Raw genomic sequence first — 24,547 nt, 5'->3', positions numbered from 1 at the left:
GAGCCAATATAGCCCAACTGAAATTAGGTCACTTGCTGGTCCTTCTCTCTCTCTCTTATTACTTTAGTATAGATTACAGTATCTAGCAGTAATACAAGCTTAATTTTTCAAAACCATGATTATTTTTAATCGCTACTCAATCTCCCATTGGTGGTATGAACATGTTAGATGAAAGGAAAATCTTGTAGTTTTTTGGCAGAAAAACTGCATCCAGTAGCTATCTTGAGTATTTTGTTGAATGCTGTGTTTTTTGTAGCATGTTATTAAAGCCCTATGGTGCCGCCCAAACGCCCTACAACTTCTAAGGCTTCTGGCAGTGAACCTAAGCGCCAGAAAAAGATTATGATGCCCCATGAGACGGTACAACTGCTGGATATGTTCCAAGAAGGTAAAAGTCAAGCTGCAGTAGGTCGCTACTGTGTGGTCAACAAAAGCACCATATGCTATATAAAGAAGAACATGGTGGCAATCAGGACTACCATTGCAGTAAGTTTCTGTGAAAGTGCCAAAAAGATAACAATAGTGAGAAATAAGCACTTCGTCAGGATGGAATCTGCCTTGGCATTGTGGATCAGAGCTGTATTGGCTTTTGTCTTTCCTTGGATAACATCAGTGGCATGGTGAGGGGAGACTGGTATGCATGGACAACTGCTGGTCCTCCATAAAAAATCTTACCCAGACTTGTGCCTCAGAGGAACTTTCTAGGTGCAATCCCATGGTCATCCACGATCAAAAGGAGTCTTTACCCTTCTCTCTCTATATATGAAGTGGGGGGGGGGTCTTTTGGCTTGTCCTCCATCACCACCACCTGACAACTGGTGTTGGTTGTTTATGTCCCTGTAATTCAGCAGTTCAACAAAAAGCAGCTGTTATAATAAGTACCAGGCTTAAGAAAAAAAGTACTTGTTTGAAGGGTTTTCCTTCAAGATGGTGTCCCTGCATAGCCATAGTTTAATGACTGAAACAAGTAAAAAGCATAATTCAACAAGTCAAGAAATAGAAGGTATGTGTGATCAAGATATTGAATTTCTATTACAAAGCTGTGATTATATAACTCACTGTAGTCGTTGCGGACACTTAACAACCCCAAGGTTTTCTATTTATTTAAAATATCATTATTTAACTGAGTAATGCCAGTAGAGCATTAATAAATAAATAACATCTACAGGGTGTCCACAAAGTTTGGGTACATGGGGATTAAAACATACTTTAAGAAATTATTTCTTATATTTAATTCTTTATGTTATGATTTTATTTACTCCATGTACCCAGACTTTGTGGACACCCTGTATATTAGTTTCCTGCCTCTATGATTTGAATTCAATCTCCCTGAGATAGTCTTTGCCTTTTGTCAACCCAAGGATGAGAAAATGAATGCCAGTACGTACTGGCTCAATTCAATCAACTATATCCTTCTCTTATAAATTGTCAGCCTTGTACTTATGTAAGAAATCATGCTGGGCTGGTGTTGGTGCTTTTTTAGCTCCTAATCAGCGCTATGGTCAAAAGCATTCCAGTTTTGACAATGACCTCTTTCTGCACATTCAAAACTACATGTCCAGTGGGCGCTTACTATTTTTAAAATGGTAGAAGAGAATATGAGGGTGATTAGACAGCTAGCAAACCAAGAGACCATGTAGATGCCCTTTCATAATGAACTGAATAGGCAACAAGTGATGTTATTTACATCATTAAAACACTGTACCACTATATCAATGCTTCACATTTTTTCTCCCCCACTGCACCTATTCAATGCCTCTATTGATATCACAAAATAGCAGGACACAATCATTCAAAAATGGCAACACTTCTTTAATTTACTCAAAAGTAAATTACAACCCATTGTATGTTACAGTAGAAATATAGATTCATATATGTTACACTTTCTGTCATGTCTCATACCTAACTGAAATCAAATTTTCACCACATGGCTATAACTGGTATTATAGGACAGAAGTATCTATATCAGTTTATTACACAAATGCTATTCTCCTACATCAAAATGCTGCCCATGGAAAATCCACTGTCAACTCTAGTAAGAGGGTAGAATTTCTAATAATAAATCATGGCTTTAAATAAGGGATCAGCAACTTCTTTTCGTAATGGCCCACCAGATTATTTTTCTGCTATTTTTTTTACATTTGCTCATACTTCCCCCATCTATCCGCCCCTGCCTAACATATGCAGGATGCAGTGAATAAATTGTTGTCCAAATTTAAAAAAAAAAAGAATATAACACTGATATCTCATTTTAACAGATATATTTACCAAAATTATATAAAAATATTTTCAAATGTAAGAGTATCTGATCCTGGCAGAAATTTTCTTGTCTGAGAAAAACCAAAGCATGTTCAGTTGGAGGGGGTACTTGAGTTTGTTCAATAGCTTCCTAGTATGGTCTTTCTTCTAGTCCTTGATGGCTTGGAATAAAAATTGGCCGTTTCTAATCTTGTATGAAAAATACCAAATGTCTTCATGCACTACCTACCTGATAAGAAACTCAGACATTCCCTGGTGATGGACCTGATTGACTTGGAAGGATTGTTGTCAATCATGGCCTGGATCTCACCAACAAATTCAGGAGTTCTTTTCTTATCATAAGAACCAGAGTGAGTTTTCCAAGCTGCCGTACCTTTGTAATCACCATTAGAGTCATCCAACTCTTTCCAAATTCTCTGCACTGTCCTCAGATTGATACCCAAACACTCTGAAATCTTCATATTGAAACTTCCAGCATGAATGCCAAGAAGTACAGCATGTTGTTTCCAAATTTCTGGCAGAGTGAATTGCATCATGGTACTGTTTTTCTCACAGGTGGGGCCCAACTGACCCTACTATACTGTGTAGTCAACAAAGTCAAAAACAATGTGCATGTGTGACATTAAAAATATAAAAATGGCAACAATTTATACATTGCACCCTGTGTATGTTTTACATGTAAAAATATTCACACACATCCTCACTAACACCATCTTCATCACAGGCAATATTTCTGTAAACAAAAACTTTGTGGACACCCTGTATATTCATGATATACGAGGGGCGTTCAATAAGTAATGCCCCTGACCCACTTGCAGTTGTTTGATCTAGCTGAAATTTTGCATGTGCACTTATTTATACCTCTATAGATTAAGTGGCGAATTACAGCTCTGAACTAATTGTGGTTTCTGATTTACAGGTGTTTGAACTGAGTCAAGTGTGAAATGGAGCCTGTTGAGTGTCGAGCAGTGATCTGGTTTTTGTATTTGAAAGGACGCACACCACGGGAGACTTTTGATGAAATGAAAGTAACTTATGGTGATGATGCCCCATCATATGACCTTGTAAAACGCTGGCATTGTGAATTCAAACATAGTCGGAACTCTGTGGAAACAGCTCCCAGATCTGGTCGCCCCCTTCTGCCGTTGATGAGACGTCTGTCCGTCAAGTTGAGGCTGCCATTTTGGAAGGTCAACGCATAACTATTCGCCAAATAGCCCATAAGGTCAAGATTAGTACCGGGTCTGTGGAAACTATCATTCATGACCATTTGCATATGCAAAAGGTGTCTGCCAGATGGATTTCCAGGTTGCTCACACCTTTCCAGAAGCAAAAACGCGTTGAGTGCTCGAGGATGAATTTGGAGATGTGCCAAGAAGATGAGTCAAAATTTTTCAAAAGACTGATCACACAGGATAAAACCTGGGTCCATCACTATGATCTATAGACCAAAGCCCAGTCAATGCAGTGAAAGCACCGTGACTCATCTCCTCCAAAGAAGGCAAGGGTGCAGCCCTCCGCTGACAAGGTTATGCTCACAGTCTTCTGGGACCAGGACGGAGTAGTGATGACAGATTTCCTGGCAAAGGGTACCACAATTACAGGAGCCTATTATGCTTCACTTTTGAGGAAATTAAGAGAAGCTATCAAAATCAAGAGGCGGGGCAAGATCAGCAAAGGCATCCTCCTCCTGCAGGACAACGCTCCGGTCCACAACTCGCGTGTCGCCAGATCAGAAGCACAGGCGTGCAGCTATGAACTCCTCCCCTTGCACCCTCTGATTTTCACCTCTTCCCAGCCATGAAGTTGATTTTGAAAGGAAAGCGTTTCCCAGATGATGCAGCCTTGATTTCTGAAGTCACGTCGTGGTTGGAGGACCAAGCTGGGGTCTTCTACAAAAACGGTCTCCAGAGCTGTATCAAACGATGGGAGAAATGCATAACTCTGGGTAGTTCCTATGAAGGAAAAGACTAATAACTGTGCCAAGTGTGGTTGCTCTACTGCTATGGGAAGTGAGTCAGGGGCATTATTTATTGAATGCCCCTCGTAAAAGACATCTAAACCCATCAACTATCCAACGATTAGCAAATACATTAAACTGCAAAATTTTTAACAAAAGGTCTAAGGCCCACAGAAGACATCATAATGGCCTAACTTTGCCAAACTCTGCTTTAAATCTCTATATATTTATAAAGCTGAAGTTGTCTGTGTATGGTAGGTTTGATAGCCTTCAACTAACACTATCTCCTCCGAGACCCTGTGGCGCAAGTTGACCAAAATTTAGAGTATGATAGAAGGCTTCCATAGAAGAAATAATTCAAATCGAACCATGTTAACACCAAAAATTATTTACATTAAAAAGGTGCATTATTTCTATGAAAATCCCCATTTTTTACGATTTTTTTTGCTGCAGTGTCGCCATTTTTCGGTGTTTTTCAGCCAGAAAAATGTTCACTTAAAGAGAATAACAAACTACATAATGCAAAATTTTTACTTTTCAAAAATTCCAATTCTAAAGGGTCGAAACAAACCCGAGCAACGCCGGGCTATACTGCTAGTAAAAGATAAAGCTAGAAATATAAAGAAAACCCAAAATACTTTTTATGTATTTTTTTTTTTTACCTGTGAAGAATCTTCATCAATACGTAAACTTGCTGGTGCATAACTCCTGTTTGGAGTAATACTAGGTTTTGGCTGCTTTTTCTTTAAACTCTAGAGAAAGGAGAAGCGAAACAGCTGTGAGATGAAATGGAATAAAGGGTTGAGGTTAAACAAAAATAGATTGGAAAGTAAAGCTACACAACGAATACAGAGTTCTAACTCATGTTAACAAATATTTATAAAGAGAAAGAAAAACTGGAGAGAGATAAAAGAGTTTTTATACAATATTGTAATATATTTCTACAGAGAAATATTTTTGATTAATAAAAAAGAAATAGAAAATTTACATAAAGACACCAGCTGTTGCCATCACCAATGTCTTGAAGTCTACCACTGACATAACAACACTGTCTTCTTCAATTTCACATCATCACCTACTCTCGAGATGGTCCACTGGCAGAGAGATTAAAGCATCAAATAGAATGCCATGGCTCTCTGCACTCTGAGTTTATACCCTACTGAGGTCATCGTTACCTTCCATCTCTTCAGGGTTAATAAATATGGTACAAGTCAAATACTGGGATTCGATTCTTTTTCTTTTCTCTTTTACTCTTTTATTTGTTTGTCATCTGACTGCAGCCATGCTGGAGCACTGCCTTTAGTCGAACAAATCAACCCCAGGACTTATTCTTTGTAAGCCTAGTACTTGTTTTATCGGTCTCTTTTGCTGAACAACTAAACACACCAGCATCGGTTGTCAAGCAATGGTGAGGAGACAAACGCAGACACACACACACACAGAGAAACCCACATACACACACACACACACACACACATATATATATATATATATATATATATATATATATATACAACAGGCTTCTTTCAGTTTCCATCTACCAAATCCACTCACAAGGCTTTAGTCGGCCCGAGGCTATAGTAGAAAATGATTGCTCAAGGTGCCATGCAATGGGACTGAACCCGGAACCATGAGATTGGTAAGCAAGCTTCTTACCACACAGACACACCTGTGCCTATGAACCAACAACATGAAGAAGCCAAAACAAAAAAAAGAAATATTTTCATCATGGCAAAGCAATCTTTTCACTATCATTTCTAACTTGGTAAAAAAGATTTTATGCCTCTTCCAGTGGTGTCTGCTAAGCACTCCTCCACAGGCAGCAGAAGGTGAATTGGGTGAAAGGTTCTTCTTGATGTTTTGTAAACTTTTGGGGGGTTCATAAAACATGGGTGTATTAAGTCAAGCCTCTACATGTGTGTGTGTGTGTGATGATGATAATGATCTATATCTACATATGTGTATGCGTGTGTGTATCATCATCATCATCATCATCGTTTAACGTCCGTTCTCCATGCTAGCATGGGTTGGACGGTTCGACCGGGGTTCTGGGAAGCCAGAAGGCTGCACCAGGCTCCAGTCTAATCTGGCAATGTTTCTACAGCTGGATGCCCTTCCTAACGCCAACCACTCCGTGAGTGTAGTGGGTGCTTTTTACGTGCCACCTGCACAGGTGCCGGGCGAGGCTGGCAACGGCCACGGTCAGATTGGTGTATTTTATGTGCCACCGGCACGGAAGCCAGTCGAGGCGGTGCTGGCATCGGCCACGAGTCGGATAGTGCTTTTTACGTACCACCAGACCAGGGATCCTGGCTGGTTCAATTCGATTTCGATTTCGCTTGCCCCAACCACACAGGATGCGATGGATAAATTGTCATCATTTTATACTTTTAATTTTGAGCAAGTGCATTGTTCATTTTTGATTTTGTCAACCACACAGTATACTATACCCCACTCAGCTGAAGGTGCTTCTATTGTGGGTACCTAGTAACCTCACCAGTACTGCTGCTATGAAAAAAAGCACCCAGTACACTCTGTGAAGTGGTTGGGATTAGGAAAGGCATCCAGATTTATTTCAAACTGTCCAATCCATGACAGCATTGAAAAAGAGATACTAAACGATGATGATGATGATGGTGGTGGTGGTGGTGGTGTGTGTGTGTTTGCATTTAAGACCCATCAAGCCAAGTAAAACCGCAGTCATGGCAGATGCTTGTGTCATGCAAATGGCACCCGTGCTGGTAGCATGTAAAAGCACCCATTACACTCTGAGAGTGGTTGGCATTAGGAAGGGCATCCAGCCATAGAAACCATGCCGAATCAGACTGGAGGTGGTGCAGCTTTCAGCTTGCCAGCCCTGGTCAAACCATCCAACCCATGCCAGCATGGGCAACGGATGTTAAATGATGATGATGATGATGTATGTGAGAATGAATGTTTACAGACTGTGCTTTGCATGAAAGTATCAAGTTTAAAAAAAATCATCTCCTATCTCTGCGCTTTTGAAGACAAGTGATAGAAATACCTTACTTGAAAAACAAGTAAAGTTTAGTGACAGGAAAGGCATCCAGCTATAAAACAATGCCTCGGTAATATGAGTTCATCCAGACAAGGCCAACACAGAAAAACAGACATAAAAACAACATTTCTTTCCAATCAGGAAATAGTACAAAAAATTCTACTCACAGTAATTGATGATATGCCTTTTAATGTTAATGATACTACTGACTCTTTCCGTTTCCTTCTGGGATGTAGTCTTTTGTAGGTGGTACTGGTGCTTTCACTTGTGTAAGATATGTGATGACTTGGTCGTTTGTAAGGGTCATGTATTTCACGGGGTAATGCCTGCAAATACAAACTTGAGTCTACTTGATCATCCATTGATGTTCTCAAATAATCGTCTTTGATTTTGCCAATGGTGTTATGATATCGTAAACGTCGATTATGCCATTCCATTTCACGCTTTTCATTCTCTTTGCCAACTCCAAAGAAATCTGCAACGTTGTTCTTCATGGAGCTATGGAAAAAAAGAAAAAAATGAAAAGATCAAATAAGTCAACAGGCAATCTGTTCCGAGATTAATATTTAAAAGTTCAAATGCAAAAGGAAAAAACGAATACAGAACTTTAGTTCAAACTACCATTTCTATATGCTTTTAAAATATACTTGTGCTGGTGTCACTTAAAAAGTATCTATGGTGGTTCCACATAAAAAGCACCCAGTACACTCCGTGGAGTGGTTGGTGTTAGGAAGGGCATTCATCTGAAGAGACCAAGCCAAACCAGACAATGGAACCTGGTGCAGCTCTCCATCCTTGCCAGCTCCTATCAAGCAATCTAACCTATACCAGCATGGAAAACAGACGTTAAATCATCATGATGGTCTCATTTTTCTTTGAAAATTTTAATGCAATGAAATACAATGTTAGGAAATGCAAAGAATTTGTCCCTACGAGCTAAGCCTTCGCAGACGATTATCATAAGCTGGTTGTTGTTCCACATTTGATAGATTCGAGGCTTGTTTTGGAACAGTTTCATGCTGAAATGGATTCGGAGTGGAAGGTTTTCGATGTGTTGCCATTCTCTTTATTTGGTGTCAAATTGAGATCTGAAATTGAAAAACAAAAGAATAATTACAGGAAATTAAAATAATACAAATATACATACATACATATATATATATATAAACTACCATATTTGATGGCACTTTTTTTTTTTTAAATGTCCCCAAAAGTCACCCCAGGTCTGATATGCAAACTTGGGCTCCTATAAACTTAATGCAATACAAACTGTTACTCTGAATATGTACTACTGAAACTGGGGTGCATCTTCTGTGCATCTTTTACACCATCAAAAATATTATGTTGGATGGTACCTGCACAATCATGCATCATGCCATTCTGAAGAATCCTGGAAAGAACATCCAAACTATCAGACACCATACAGAAAGAAGAGTTTGCTATGGGAAAAGCAAAGAGGAACTGATTACAACTATTTCATAAGAGTCCAAATTTCACTGATTACCTTGCAAAAACATAAGTTGTTAATAGATGGGTCTGGGTGTTATTGAGAAGTGCCATCAAAGATTGAAATGCATGAAATAATAAGAGTTTTAGTTGCTTGGGAATCTAGCAGGAAAATGTAATGAGGATTGCTTCTAATAGAACCCAATGGAGGAGTTGCTGCCCAGGAATAGTAGGTGGAGAAAATGGACAGATGGATCAGAGTCATGAAAGTAAGAGAGAGTTGAACCTAATGATTTATTGATTGGTCAGGAGTGAGGGAAGGGCAACATCAACGGGGTTTTTTAAGTCCTCTTAATCTAGTGAGTTTGAACTGTAGAAGTTTTTAGTTGATTTCGGTAGCAACTGTGTCTTTGTGTTGTTGAAGGAAACTTAAGTTATTATGATTCTATTGGACAGCATTTCCAAGGTATCTATTTAAAGAAGTAGTGCACATCTGCATTGTGGCATCTAGGCAGTATAAGGAAGGATGGAACCGTTAGAATGTGTATGGTAAGAAGTAAGAGTGAGTGTGTAATTAATGTATAGAAACAATAGTTACTCATAGAGTACTACACTAAATCACTTCTCATATCTCTTCTCTTACATTTATCCAAAACTAATCTCACTCAAAGAAAGTGACCCCAGGACTTATTCTTTGTAAGCCTAGTACTTATTCTATCAGCAACTTTTTCTAGGATATATGAATAAAATATGAGTAACAAAGAAGTAAAATTCATTACAGCCGTTTCCAGCAACTCCTTTAACTGATTAATGAGAACATTACATCACTGTAAAGAAACCATTTTCATCAGATGAATTCATGATCTTCAAACATAAAGGACAGAAACTTTTTTTAGGCAATATAAAGTTTCGGTATTTCTCATACTCTATTTTCACCAGTTTCTTCAGAATCGGACGCGTTTCAGTTCGTCCATCCAGTCTTCTCATTCTTTTTCAAAAATTTGGTCAGATCTTCAGTAATAGGCCTCAAAAGTAATTCCTTCTGGGTCATATTTAAATTCATTTATTCAATTTGCTACATGGTCTGGTGAAAACATATTTTCCAGTTTTGTTACCAACTTCATTAGTTGTAGCATTTGTTGTTGTTCTTGTTGTTTTTTGAGTTGTTGTTGCTGTTTTTGCAACTCAACAAAACCCATTAACAAGTTTTCCCACAATTTTACGGATTTTTTCTAAAATATATACAACAAAAATGTTTGTGTCTCAGCTGCTGACTTTTTAATTTCTCAACACAAAAAAATTCTTCAACGTCATCTGTGTGAATCGTCTATTTTCTCATGAAAAAATTTTTTTTCCAACATTCTCCACATGAATTGTTTAAATCCTTGTTGCCACTGTTATTATGTGGATCCTCATCCACTTCTATCTTTGGTACTGTAATATTCTTGTCACCACTAATGTGTTGTGGCAGTATTCCGCGTCTTATATCTTTGACCCATCTATCGTGCTATCACTGACAGATCTGCAAGACAATGACTTTGAAGCGTCGACTTTGGCAGTAACTCAAACTCATATAAATCACATAACTGACACCGATTCCAACTGAAAATTCATACAATAACTCTACAGACCTCCTACAATGACTGTCTGACTTTATAATGGCTACTCACCACTCTGTCATGTGAGAAAGGGAGTACCATTTTCACAACAAACCAAATCACACACACACACAAGCAATTACTACACATTCATGTGAACATACACACACACACACACACACACACACACACATATATATATATATATATAAAGTATTGAATACAAGTTCAGGTAGGTCAAAACAAAAATAACAATAGACATTCCAAAAAGAAGGAAAGAAAAACCAAGTGCATATTTTTCCATGAATTTTGCATTTTAGATTACAGTACATCTTTGACAGAATAATAAGGTATATCTGGATGTACTTTTTATGAAAGTCAGCAGGTGATTTCCAGGTCAGGTCACAGTGACATCTACATTCCTGTATTAGTTAAAACACACACACACACACACCACACACACACACATATATATATATATATAAAGTATTGAATACAAGTTCAGGTAGGTCAAAACAAAAATAACAATAGACATTCCAAAAAGAAGGAAAGAAAAACCAAGTGCATATTTTTCCATGAATTTTGCATTTTAGATTACAGTACATCTTTGACAGAATAATAAGGTATATCTGGATGTACTTTTTATGAAAGTCAGCAGGTGATTTCCAGGTCAGGTCACAGTGACATCTACATTCCTGTATTAGTTAAAACACACACACACACACACACACACACAACACACCCATATAAAACATTAAGTGCAAGTTGAGACAAAATATATTTTGGGTTTGTTTTTTGGTTTTTTACAAAGGTCAGCAGAAAGTGAATTAGGGGTTAAATCATAGTAACGTCTACATTCTTGTGCAAGTAAAAGCATATATACAAATATACAATATAATAATTATAATTGACCCTTTTCGTCTATGCAGGTGGTCAATTTAGCTTAGAGATCACTTACTCGAACATATCAGGGGTTCCCTTTCTTGCAGCTTCTTTCATGGCTGATTCTTCCTATGATTGAAACACAGCTTCTGTCACAGTACTTGCATACCAACAGGGTGGCTCTCAGTGCTCTGCATTTCTGTTGTTTTCCTTTCACTGCTGATGCTTCTCAACTTGTTTTCTTCTGTAGCTGCTCTCCAGCGAAGCAGTTCCTTCCTTCACCACAGTCTTCCATGTTGTTCTGTCCTGAGCCCTCTCTTCCCAGGTGCTGACATCCACCTCACACTTGGACAAACTAGTTTTGCAAGTGTCCTTATACCTCAGTTTTGGTCTTCCCCTTGGTCTCTTGCTCTGGACCAGTTCTCCATAGAGCAGTTGCTTCGGGATTTGATGGTCATCCATTCTCCTGACATGCCCCAGTCATCTTAATCTTCTCATACACAAGATAGCTGTCATGCTTTGAAGATTCGCATGGGCCAGCACTTCAACATTGGTGACCTTGTTGCGCCATGTTAGCCCTAAGATCTTGCAGAGACATCTGAGATGGAAAATGCCAAAGCATTTTTCCTGTCTGCTGTACAAGGTCCATCTTTCAGAACAATAGAGGAGTGTGCTGAGAACACATGCTTCATAAACCCTGATCTTGATGTCTAATCTCTTGTTCTTCCATACTCGTTTTGTCAGCCTTCCCAATCCTGACATTAATCTCATCATCAAGTGAAGCAGTAGAGGAAATGGTAGACCCTAGATAGCAGAACCTGTCCACTGTCTCAAGCTTTATGTGGCCTTTCGCTGTGTCCTCCTGAGTGAGGATGACTGTCTTCTTTACACTGATGACCAAACCGAAGGCCTTGCATGCTGATAATAGGTGGTCCATCATTGTTTGTAAAGTTAATTCCCTGTGAGCAACAAGTGCCGCATCGTCGGTGAAGAGAAAGTCTCTTATTGTTGCTCTATTGATCTTAGTCTTGGCCTGAAGTCTAGAAAGATCAAAGAGTGACCCATCAGTTCCCCAACAAAGGTAGACATCTCCCGGCAACTCTTGAAATGCATACTGCAGCAATAGAGCAAAGTAAATTCTGAAAAGGATTGATGCGAAGACACAACCTTGTTTTACTCCCCTGTCGATGTTGAAGCTAATTGATATTAAACTGTCAAACTGAATGGTGGCCTTCATATCATCATGGAACGAAACAATGAGCTGCTGCAGTAGTAAAGGGGGACAGCCACATTTTCCCAGCACCATGTACAGTCCTGATCTGCTGACTGTATCAAATGCTGACTGCTGACTGTATCAAATGCTGATCTGCTGACTGTATCAGCAGTAGCTGATCAGTGCGATTGAATAATCACTCCCAATGTTGAAGATGATCCGTGACGACATCCCGCTTCAAATAATGTCCTCGTGTTTGCTCTTCATTTTTTGGGACTTACTATATATATATATCATCATCATCATCATCATCATCGTTTAACATCCGCTTTCCATGCTAGCATGGGTTGGACAGTTCAACTGGGGTCAGGGAAGCCCGAAGGCTGCACCAGGCCAGTCTGATCTGGCAATGTTTCTACAGCTGGATGCCCTTCCTAACGCCAACCACTCCGTGAGTGTAGTGGGTGCTTTTTATGTGCCACCGACACAGGTGCCAGACGAGGCTGGCGAACGGCCACGCTCGGATGGTGCTTTTTAAGTGCCACCGGCACGGAGGCCAGGCGAGGCTGGCACAGCCACGATCGGATGGTGCTTTTTACGTGCCACCAGCACGGAGGCCAGTTGATGCGGTGCTGGCAACAGCCACGTTCGGATGGTTCTCTTATGTGCCACCGGCACTGGTACCACAACTACAAATTCCATTGATGTTGATCGATTATATATATATATATAGATATATATATATATATACACATACAAATATGCATATGAATGTACATATATACTTAGACATGCGTATGTATATACAGGGTGCTGACAGTATTCATTTGCAATTTTCAACTGCTAATTTTATGCATTTTTTAAAACTTCTATTGTCATTTTATTTCTTCTTAAAAACAAAAACCCATTTTTACTTTTTTTGCAGAATTGACCTTGGAAGGTTTTAGACCTCACCAGTTTGTGGAAGAAGCACAGAGTCCTTCTTGGAATCTGTGCTGTAAGGACAATCAAAGAATTTCAGACTTCCTCAGAGTCAGCAGAATGATGGTGGAAAGGGTTAGAAAGGAGCTGGAAGATGCAGGATTTGACTATGAAGCAACAGCAGAGAGGAAAATCTATGATCGCCAATCTGATGCCATCAGAACACTAGAATTCATCACTGAAATCCAAATCATCAACAATGATCCCAGCAAATCAATGTGTGCCATTGAACAAGAGAAAGATGTGGATGATAAGCTCAACAGACTGGTGAGGACATTCGCTACCTTTCATGCAAGATGAGGAAGAAACAATTTCTATCCAAGGTAATGCAAAAAAGTGACTCAAGTACACCAAAAGCTGACCAACAAGCTAAAATACTCACTGAAGCCAGACATGCAGTGGTTCTTCTCCAATGAGAAGAATTTCTGTCAAAATCAGAAGATTAACTCCCCATACTGCAGATAGCTCACAGTCTCACCCAAAGACATGCCATGAGACATGCAGACAAAATTTCCAGTGACAATCATGGTCTTTGATGTCATCAACAGCGAAGGTGATATAATGCCACCCCACTTCTTCCCTGAGAGCCTCAAGCTGAACACCGACAGCTACATCTGTACCCTGAGCAAGGTGGTGCAGCCCTGGATCGACTGGGTAGCTACAGGGAGGCCATACATGTGACAGCAAGACTCTGCACTCTAACCACATCAGCCTTCGATCACACAACACCTGACATTTGGCCTCCTAACTCACCTGACTGCAATCCCCTTGACTTCTTTGTGTGGGGTGCAGTGGAAAGAGAGACCAACCAATCCAGCTGCAACACAAAGGATGAGCTGAGAGCCAGGATTACCAGGGCCTTCAGGGGCCTAAAACAGGAGATAGTGACAATGGCCTGTGGCTGGTTCCAAGGTCACCTGGAGGATATCATCAAGGCTAAAGATGGGTTCATCAAGTGAGATCAACAGATGTCATGAAGACAAACAGACACAAATTTGAATATATCTCAAAAAATAATAACGTTTTATTTTTTCCTGAGACAGTCATTATGCAAATAAATAATCTATACTCCCAATATATACAGAGATATACATCCTGCCTTCCCATGCTATTTTGTTGAATGTTTATCATGCCCTCTCATGCTGTTTTATCATGCATTTGTCAGTTCCATTTTTAGAAGTTTCACTTTTTTTTAGAAGTTGCAACCATGTGACTTTGTAGTTCACAATGTACCCTCCCATCCCACACCTATACAGGAAGTCTTTCTCTTGGAACCTCCCTTCTATATCAGAAACCTGTACAGAAAGCTTTCTTCCACCTCCCGTTGACATTAGACCATTCGCAGCAACAGTAGTACTACCACTACTACAATAAGATAAAAACAGCATTGCTAGCTTGCTAGCATCAGAGATATGACAAGTATACATACCAATGGGCCAATTATTGGCTCTATTTTATTTATCTTATCTTGTATACTACATCCTCCTCTTCTGGTAGATGTGGCAAGTGGAGTTAATTTTCAGTGCTATTTCATCCTTGTATAAACAGTAGTGTATAACTCACCCTCTTCTTCTGGTTGATGCAGCAAGTGTGAAGTGTAAGATAACCCATATGAACTTATATGATATGCCTGGCAAACGTCAATACAAACCTTTTAGATGCAGAATGCTGTCTCCCATCCACCTGTTCCCTTCTTCACCCTTAGAGAAAGGACAAACTGAAAGGTAGGTCTGGTGAGATTGTCAAGATACTGGAGCAAAGGCATGTAGGTATGTTGCATTCAAGAAGTAAGGTGGAGGGGACCTTCTTCTGTGTCGGTAATAGTAATAGGATTGGTGGTGTGAGCATACTTCTTGTTGAGAAATGGGTTGATAAGGCAGTCAGAGTGTGTGAGAGGATACTTAAGCTTAAACTAAATTTGCAAAGTGGAACAGCAACTGTTATTTTTGTCCTGTCTGCACTCTTCAACCGTAGTGTCAGATGATGAGAAAGATTGACTTAATGACACCCATTTGCAGACTACCTCATCAACAAATGACAGTGACTCTTCTCTTCGTGGCTGGTGACTTCAATGAACATATTGGGCAACATCCAGGTGGCTTCCATGGGTTGCATAGAAGCTATGGAGTCAGAATATATATATAAACACAAACATATATTTACATATATACACACACACATATACATACACATATAGATACACACATATATACATACACACACACACATACATTGACAGATAAACAAGATCTACGCCAATTTTCCAGACACTGATTGTTCAGATCCTCTTATGATCTGCACTAATTTACAAGCAGGAACTTCAAATTCTTGTGTCTGCCACACTAGTTCACTGGGTGGCCCATAGATCATGTTAACAATGCACTTGCCAGTAGTTGGTACTTCAACTTCATAAGATTCTTAGTCTATTTTGCTTAAATTTAACCCTAGCTTTGGCTTCTAAGAGAGATGAGGTGGACCAGCTATGCTAGTGGGCATCAGTGGCATAGGGGTGCCATCTGCATGGTTTTATTATATCTTGTGACTGTAGATTTGATTGATACTAATCTTGTATAACAACAGATTTGATTATGCTGCCTAAACAAGTGTAAAACAAGTTCCATAGTATGTATATCTGGTCAGATTAGAAATCCTTGTAAGAATAGATAAGTTTTCTAGAATGTTTCTTTGTAATACAGATCTGATCTGTATATTAAACATAAATTGAAAAATATACTTACATTTATGCAGTTCTTCCTTGATTTCCTATCATGCTATTTGTCCTGACTTATGAATACAGTAAATATACTTGTACAGCTTGTGTACAATAATATCACGACATTTTTGACAATTTCTAATAAATGAGCTAGTACTGTATTGTAATTTTTGTTGTGCAGATCATTTGATGTCCACCAATGTTCAAGTGACTAAATCATATTTAAAGGGCTGCAGGTCGATGCCGCTAAATTCAGCCCTCATGCAAGTCTGGGTAGTCATGTCGTGATTTGTTGCATGTTTTGTCTTTTCTTTACTTATGTTTGCACCACGCCCACCCTACCGTTTTGTGTGGATAGCAAACTAATTTTTTTTTGTTTACTTTAATTAAAAAACTAATAAAAAGTAAAGTGGTTTAATCAAACTTATTAATCACTTAAAGACATTTTACTTTTCTTCCTCCTTTTTCATGTATATCATTATTTCTCTCTCTCTTTTCTTTTCTTTTTTTTTGTCAGCCCTTTATACATTGTGCAGAATGTCAGGACCCCCAGCTAAGAAATGATGTCATTCAACGGAAGAGGTTATTACAGAATTTCAAAAATACTAGACTGAAAAGATTGGTAGGATTAAGAAAAACAATAAAGCATTATGTATTTCCTGTTCCAAAACTGTTGTTTATAGAACTCCTTCTGTAAAAAAAGCATTTTCAAAGTGTTCATAAGAACTTAAGCAATTAAACTGAAGAGGAACAAGGAGAATTATTTTCTCCTGAACTCAGCAAAACAAAAAAACAGACTGATACTTTTATAAGCTTTATCTCGGGTAAAACCAGTTCCAACTTAGCTGCTGCTAGTCTTGAGGTTTCAAAAGTAATTGCTCAGCATGGAAAGCCACTCAGTAATGAGGAGAATATTAAAGGAGCTTGGCTAGAGTGTGCAAATTTCCTTTTTGACAATTTTACAGAAAAGGAAAAGATTATTCAGTGCATTAAAGAATTGTCTGTAAGTAGGAAAACGGTTAAGTATAGAATACTTAAGTTGGAGAAGAACACTTCTGAACAATTGACAAAAGATTTGACTTCATGTAGGTTTTTTCTATTTGTATTGATGAAAGTTCAGAGTACGGCCATTACATCATCAGCTAGGTTAGCCACTTTTTCTCGATTTTGTGATGGTGATGAAATATGTGAAGAGACGGTTGCCCTTCTAACACTGCCTGAGCATACTACTGGGGCTGAAATATGTAAAGAAGCAGTGAACGAATTCTCTTCTCAACAAACTAACATTTCAAAAGTAGTATCCATCACAACAGACGGTGCTCCCAGCATGACTGGTGAGAAGGTAGGATTTATAAACCTGTTTGCAAAAGAAGTTGGTCACACACTGATTGACTTGACTTGAGACAGCATTCACCTGGGTTGAGCTGGCTTCATTCATCCTCAATGTTGCATCTCTCACAAACACCGACCAGACCTGGCAATTTGAGGCTAACGACCGCGTGATCTCCAACCACTCTTTATTCCAGCAGCGAACGCCGTAGATATGGGGGCCTAGGTTGGGTCCCCACACTGATGGGTTTTCATTGCATCTTACACGAGGAGGTTTTATGTGCAAAAGCGGGCCCGAAGGAACTTCAGGAAATGATGCAGACTGTTACCAAGGTTGTGAATTACATTTCTGCTCAGGCTTTAAATAATGTCACGTTTTACTGAATGAGGTAGAATCGGTGTATAAAGGACTGAAAATGTACAACAATGTTTGATGGCTTAGCTGAGGTTTGGTTCTGAAACGATTGTTGAATGCATAAATGAGATAAAGCTTTTTTTGAATGACCAACATGTTTCTCATCAAGAACTGTCTGACATCGTGTAGGTTTGTAAACTGGTGTTTTTTGCAGATTTTTGTGAACATTTGAATGACTTCAATGTTAAATTACACTTGATGTTATGTTTGGTTACATAAAGGCTTTTGAAATGAAGGTAGAAGTTTTTAAGAAGGATATGGACAATGAGAGATTTAGATACTTCCCAAACCTAAAGAGATACATCAATGATCTCTCAAAAGATGACAGAACATTACAATGTCAACTTTTTGAGCAGTATTTTACAAGGTTTGCTAAATTCAGGGAACTGGAAGAAACACCAAAATTCATGAAGTTCCCAGACATTATCAAACTGGAAGAACTAAACATACAAATGATTTCATGGATAGAAATGGTTGCTTTTGAAATGCAGTTGATTGAATTTCAAAGTAGCTCAATTTGGAAGCAAAAATTTATTGATCTTAGAGTGGACTTAAAAAATAGTGAAGAAAAGCGATTAGTGACAGGAGTACCAGAGAGGAGTGTGGAAAACAAATTATTAAGAACTTGGGATGCCATTCCAGAAAATTTTTCCAGTTAAAAAAAATTTGCAACAGCACAAACTTCCATGTTTTTATCAACATATTCCTCTGAATCCTTGTTCTCAGTGATCAAATTTGTTAAGTCTTGTAATAGGAGTAACCTGACAGATGAAACTAGTAGGACATGCATATCTCTGAAGGTTATGAAATATAAACCCCGATACAAAATCTGTGTCATCAGTGATGCAGCAGCAGAAGACCCACTGATAATACTGTATATATACATGTATAGTGAAAGGAGTCAGCAAGTTTTCTGTCAAACTGATATTTCATCTGACTGATGTTTTCTTTTGAAAGTGGCAAAGGTTGTCTGCAAGTTTTCTGTCAGACTGATATTTCATCTGATGTCTTTTAAAAGTGGCAAAAGTTCATTGCTGTTTAGATGTAACTTTGAAGGTGAATGAATACATTTCCCATCATTATATACTGTGTTTTACTACCCTATGATGATTTTTTTTATCATTTATTAAAAGAGTTCTTCACATCTACTTTCTTAAGTAGTTCTCCAAAAAATTTGGTTGGCACGTGCAAGAATTTTGTGTCAGAGATTTTGCCAGTTTTGGCAAGCACTCTCAAAAAAGGTTGCCCACCCCTGCTCTAGGGTATCTGACAAGTCATAAATTTCCTTGGTGTATTATAATCAAATGAATAATAGCATAGGATGGATAACTGTCAGCTCATTACAGCTGTTTCTTACATAACTTTTTAATAGTAGAATGAGAACATTACTCCATTATAAAAGGCCCGTAATCATCAGATGAAAAGTAATTTTACAAAACAAAAGAATATTCCAAGAATAGAGGAGGGATGTGTGGATGGAGTCTATGGAGATCAACTATGATATGGGAGAATGACCAACTATGTTGGCCCTTCAGGTTAAGAATATAGTTCTTGAAAGGGTGTAATATGATCTCTAAGGTCAGTGATTGAGGTGAGGAGGAGTCTGCTAGACTAGATCATAGGCAGACTGGAGTGAGGTGTAGGTGATAATTTATTATAGTAGGCTTAGAGCAGTGGGAAGTAAGGAGAGGTCATAAAATAAATTAAGGATAAAGCAAAAAATAAACGATAAATAAATCAAACATAAGAGTGAAGGAAAAATGAAAAGTAAAAGCATACAAGCCAATCAGGCAATAGGGTCAGGGTATAAGAATCTCTAGCTAGTGATATAAGGGAGGGGGACAGAGATAGACAAGATTTAGGGGTATTCAGTGGACATTGGTTGAAAGTAAGGGGAGGGTACAAAGGCAATCAAATAACAAGATCTAACTTTTATGGAACTGAAGTTATAGTAGAGTGCAACCTATCAATAAGGAGCTTAAATGAACTATACTTAGTACAGAGTTTGAGGAATTAGCAGATCGGATATCAAGGAAAGCCAGCAGTAGGCAGTAGTCTAATGATTAACAATATGGAATGTTAAACAGGTGGCGATGATATCAAAATTGGATTGGTATAATTACCTTTGTGTGAATTAGGTAAAGCAACTCGAAACAATAGTCGTGGGTGAGAGGTTTGGATAGTGTGTTCTATCTACTATTTAACAAATGCTGCTCAAAAGACTGTATGCTGATGTAAGGAATACATACCTAGTAGGAATGGAAACAAACTGGCTAGGGTGTGCAGGCTGCTACCAGAGGTTAAGTATCACTGTCATTGCTACTGCATAATACCAGGTACACCACGGATAGAATGGTTAGTTCTTCCTTCAATGTAGCATACCATGTATGTATTGTAAGAGCAGTTAAAAGGTAAAGGGAAAACGAGACCAGAAGGACTCAGAAATGAATGAGTAAATCGATAAACGAAAGGGTCAGCAAAAGAGGGAGTAAATTAGATTGGACCTAGGTTGGGGGCTATTATAGGGGTTGTTTAATGTCCTTAAAGTATTTAAATGTGCAGGTAGCTTTATGGATACAGGAAAGATAAAGGTCTAGTTTATTATTTAGTAGACTTTCACTATTAGATCTCCTTAAAATTTCAAAAAGCCCCATGCAGTAAAGTCTGCATCTGTATCTACTGTTTAAGAACAGTTTAGTGACCCTAATAATGTCCCAACTCTATCAAATTTAACATTATCGTCCTTAATCTCCCAAATTTTTGTGGCTAGAGACATCCTGCCAGCCCTATGTCTTAATTTAAAAGATGAATAATCGTTGCATAAGCACCCTTTGAGATTTATGCAGCAGCCAATATAAATATGCATAAGAAACAGCTGTAATGAGCTGACAATTATCTATCATCTGTTATTCATTTGATTATATAGAGACACAGACCCACATACATATTATCATCATTTAATATACATCCTCCATTCTTCCATGCTAACATGGGTTGGATGGTATGACAGGAATCATTTTAGCTGCAGGCCAGTCAAGCTTCGATGTCTGCTTTAACATGGTTTCTATGACTGGATGCTCTTCTTAACATTAGTCTCTTACACTGTGTATTGGGTGCTCTTCTTCATGACATTGGTGTTAGTGAGGTCCCCATATAACTTGCAATACAAAGTAAAAGAAACTCCCTCGCCTGAATGGGATTGCAGTCGAGGGAGAAGTAGCTTGATGTCAGGATTTGAGATGCTCAAGTATGAGAGGATACGAGTTAAGTGACAGTTCAGAAAGGGTTGTAGAGTAGTAGTAGTAGTAGTATAATAAACCTGTAGATAGATCAGAAAATAGAGAGATGATGTGCTGGGTGGAAGAGTGGAAGGAGACAGAGATGGAAGTCAGATGTATGAAGTGGTGGCTATAGTAATTGAGTCATGATGGGTGTGGGGAATTGACCGTAGATAATAAGTGACGGTTAAAGGTGAGGTATGACACATATTCACACACACACATACACATATATATGATATACAGGTATATATATATGATATACAGATATATATATATATATATATATATATGATACACAGATATATATATATATATATATATCTATCTATGATATACAGATATATTATATATATATATATATATATCATCATCATCATCATCATCATTTAGCGTCCGTTCTCCATGCTAGCATGGGTTGGACGGTTCAACTGGGGTCTGTGAAGCTGGAAGGCTTCATCAGGCCCAGTCAGATCTGGCAGTGTTTCTACGGCTGGATGCCCTTCCTAACGCCAACCACTCCGTGAGTGTAGTGGGTGCTTTTTACGTGCCACCTGCACAGGTGCCAGACAGAGCTGGCAAACGGCCACGAACGGATGGTGCTTTTACATGTCACCGGCACAGGGCCAGGCATATATATATATATGATATACAGATATATATATATATAGATAGATATACAGATATATATATATATATATATATATATATATATATATATATATATATATATAGATATACAGATATATATATATATATAATTACAGATATATATATATATATATATGATATACTATATATATATATATATATATATGATATACATATATATATATATATATATATATGATATACATATATATATATATATATATGATATACATATATATATATATATATATATGATATACATATATATATGATATACATATATATATATATATATATGATATACATATATATATATATATATATATGATACATATATATATATATATATATATGATATACAGATATATATATATATGATATACAGATATATATATATATATATATATATGATATACAGATATATATATATATATATGATATACAGATATATATATATATATATATATATATATATATATATTATATATATGATATACAGATATTATATATATATATATATTGATAAAACGGTAAGATAACAAAAGAAAGAAAGAGACCTCAATATTATGTAAATAGAGGAAATTTATCTATACAATATGTTACATTACTCGGTAGTCAAGATAAAACTCTGAGTTTCAGATGCCGAAGTGGAAATCCACAACACCATCTCTTCGGTTATCTGGCTATTTGAAAACGTTATGAAAAAATACCGTTAAATAAAGGAAAATTACTCTGTTATAACTCTGCTTGCCTGCGTACTTATACATCGCTCGCATTTTTCGTCATAAAAATTATATAAAAATACATAAAAAATATATAAAAATATATAAATTCTTCTTGGGACATAACATAGAAAGCATGTTCTATCTGTTTTATTTAGGGGACCAAAAACGTAACAGAAACTTAGTCACATGTGGGCATGATCCAAAAACCTCTGTCCTTGTATTTAGACATGTAGTAGGGTCTAAGCTGCTTTTCCAGATAAGCCATCTGTATATCATATATATATATGATATACAGATATATATATATATATGATATACAGATATATATATATATATATACTAGCAGTATCGCCCGGCGTTGCTCAGGTTTGTAAGGGAAATAACTATAAAGCATTTTTAGAGAGTTATAGCCAAAAAATAGCAAAATAATGGGAAAAAAATGATGGTAAATTTTTTTTGAGTTAAAAAAGGTCGAGTTGCGTCCCCTAGACAGTCTGTGGTTTGTGTTTCTGATTCTCGACCCCATGTCGAATTTATCGATTTTTTTCAGAACTGGGGGAACTTTTCAAAATTTTCGCTGCGTTAGTTTTGAATTATGACATTGGGCTATGTGTGTGTCAAGTTTCATCAGAATCGGTTGAAAGCAGTGGTCAGGGTGAGGGTACAACCAAACAGACACACAGAAACACACACAGACAAACTGCCGTTTATATAGAGAGAGATGATATACAGATATATATATATGATATACAGATATATATATATATATATATATATGATATAGTATATATATATATATGATATACAGTATATATATATATATACTAAGCAATAGGGTTTAGCAACGAGTTGCCTTACCACATACCGATTTAGAAATAGCATCAAAGGGTTATAGCTATTTCTTCTACTAAAATAGCTATAACCCTTTGAAGAAGAAATAGCTATAACCCTTTGACTGCTATTTCTAAATTCGGTATGTGGTAAGGCAACTCGTTGCTAAACCCTTATTGCTTAGTATTACTAAATTTTCCTCGAATGAGGCTTTTACATGCCGAAGACTACTTGGTGTAATTGATAATTTTTCCAAATTAATTAATTTACCCTTCATTATACGGATAACTATATATATATATATATATATATGATATACAGATATATGATATACAGATATATATATATATATATATATATATATATATATATATGATATACAGATATATATATATATGATATACAGATATATATATATGATATACAGATATATATATATGATATACAGATATATATATATATATGATATACAGATATATATATATATATATATATATATATAGAGAGAGAGAGAGAGAGAGAGAGAGAGATGATATACAGATATATATATATATTATACATAATCATTATTTGAGGGAATAAAATCCAAACTTACAAGGAAAAAGAATTCAATTTAGAAATACTAAATTAAATTCCACACAATATAATATATATAGAATATTAGAAAAAAACCACCTTTTATCAATTCAAAATGAATAATTAAATTACACCATCTAGAAAATTACATATAATAGAAAAGTTAAAATTAAAATAACAATTAAAAAGTACCAATTATATATATTATATTATTCTTGTAATTTACTTAATCTTTACTTTTTAATTGTTATTTTAATTTTAACTTTTCTATTATTTGTAATTTTCTAGATGGTGTAATTTAATTATTCATTTTGAATTGATAAAAGGTGGTTTATATATATATATATACATATATAATATAATCAGTGTATGGTGCCACATAAAAAGCACTGCTGCCGGTGCCATGTAAAAAGCACCCAGTGAACTCTGTAAAGTAGTTGACATTAAGAAGGGCATCCAGCCGTAGAAAACCATGCCAGAACAGACAACAGAACCTGGTGCAGCCCCCAGTCTTACCGGCTCCTGTCAAACTGTCCAACCCAGGCCAGCGTGGAAAACGGACGTTAAATGGTGTATACAGTCTTAAGATCCATTAAGCAATTGGTTTCACACTTGATATTAGATAATCAGACAAATTTCTAATAACTGCTTCTCAGAAATGGCAGAATGGA

At 37.1% G+C, this 24,547-nt stretch overlaps 1 protein-coding gene across 3 annotated transcripts in view; it reads right to left on the bottom strand.

Moving 5' to 3' along the window:
- The window catches only part of LOC115215848 (inactive rhomboid protein 2-like), a 68,154-nt gene that overhangs the window by 40,135 nt on the left and 3,472 nt on the right, over window positions 1-24,547 (bottom strand). For 2 of the 3 annotated variants that reach the window (XM_029785186.2, XM_036506191.1), the window contains exons 2-4: window positions 8,172-8,326; window positions 7,406-7,736; window positions 4,882-4,971 (exon numbers count right to left, since the gene is read on the bottom strand). In XM_029785186.2, coding sequence (XP_029641046.1) covers window positions 4,882-4,971; window positions 7,406-7,736; window positions 8,172-8,299 — 549 coding nt within the window. In that variant the 5' untranslated portion in view covers window positions 8,300-8,326. Of the gene's footprint in view, window positions 1-4,881; window positions 4,972-7,405; window positions 7,737-8,171; window positions 8,327-19,938; window positions 20,073-24,547 lie in introns of those variants that run through there. The other variant, XM_036506190.1, reaches the window with a different exon arrangement.

The sequence above is a fragment of the Octopus sinensis genome, linkage group LG9 (genome assembly GCF_006345805.1).
Source record: "Octopus sinensis linkage group LG9, ASM634580v1, whole genome shotgun sequence".
NCBI classification, from domain to species: Eukaryota; Metazoa; Mollusca; class Cephalopoda; order Octopoda; family Octopodidae; genus Octopus; species Octopus sinensis.
Note: the sequence above shows the minus strand (reverse complement) of the source record. Positions and strands in the feature narration are given on the sequence as shown.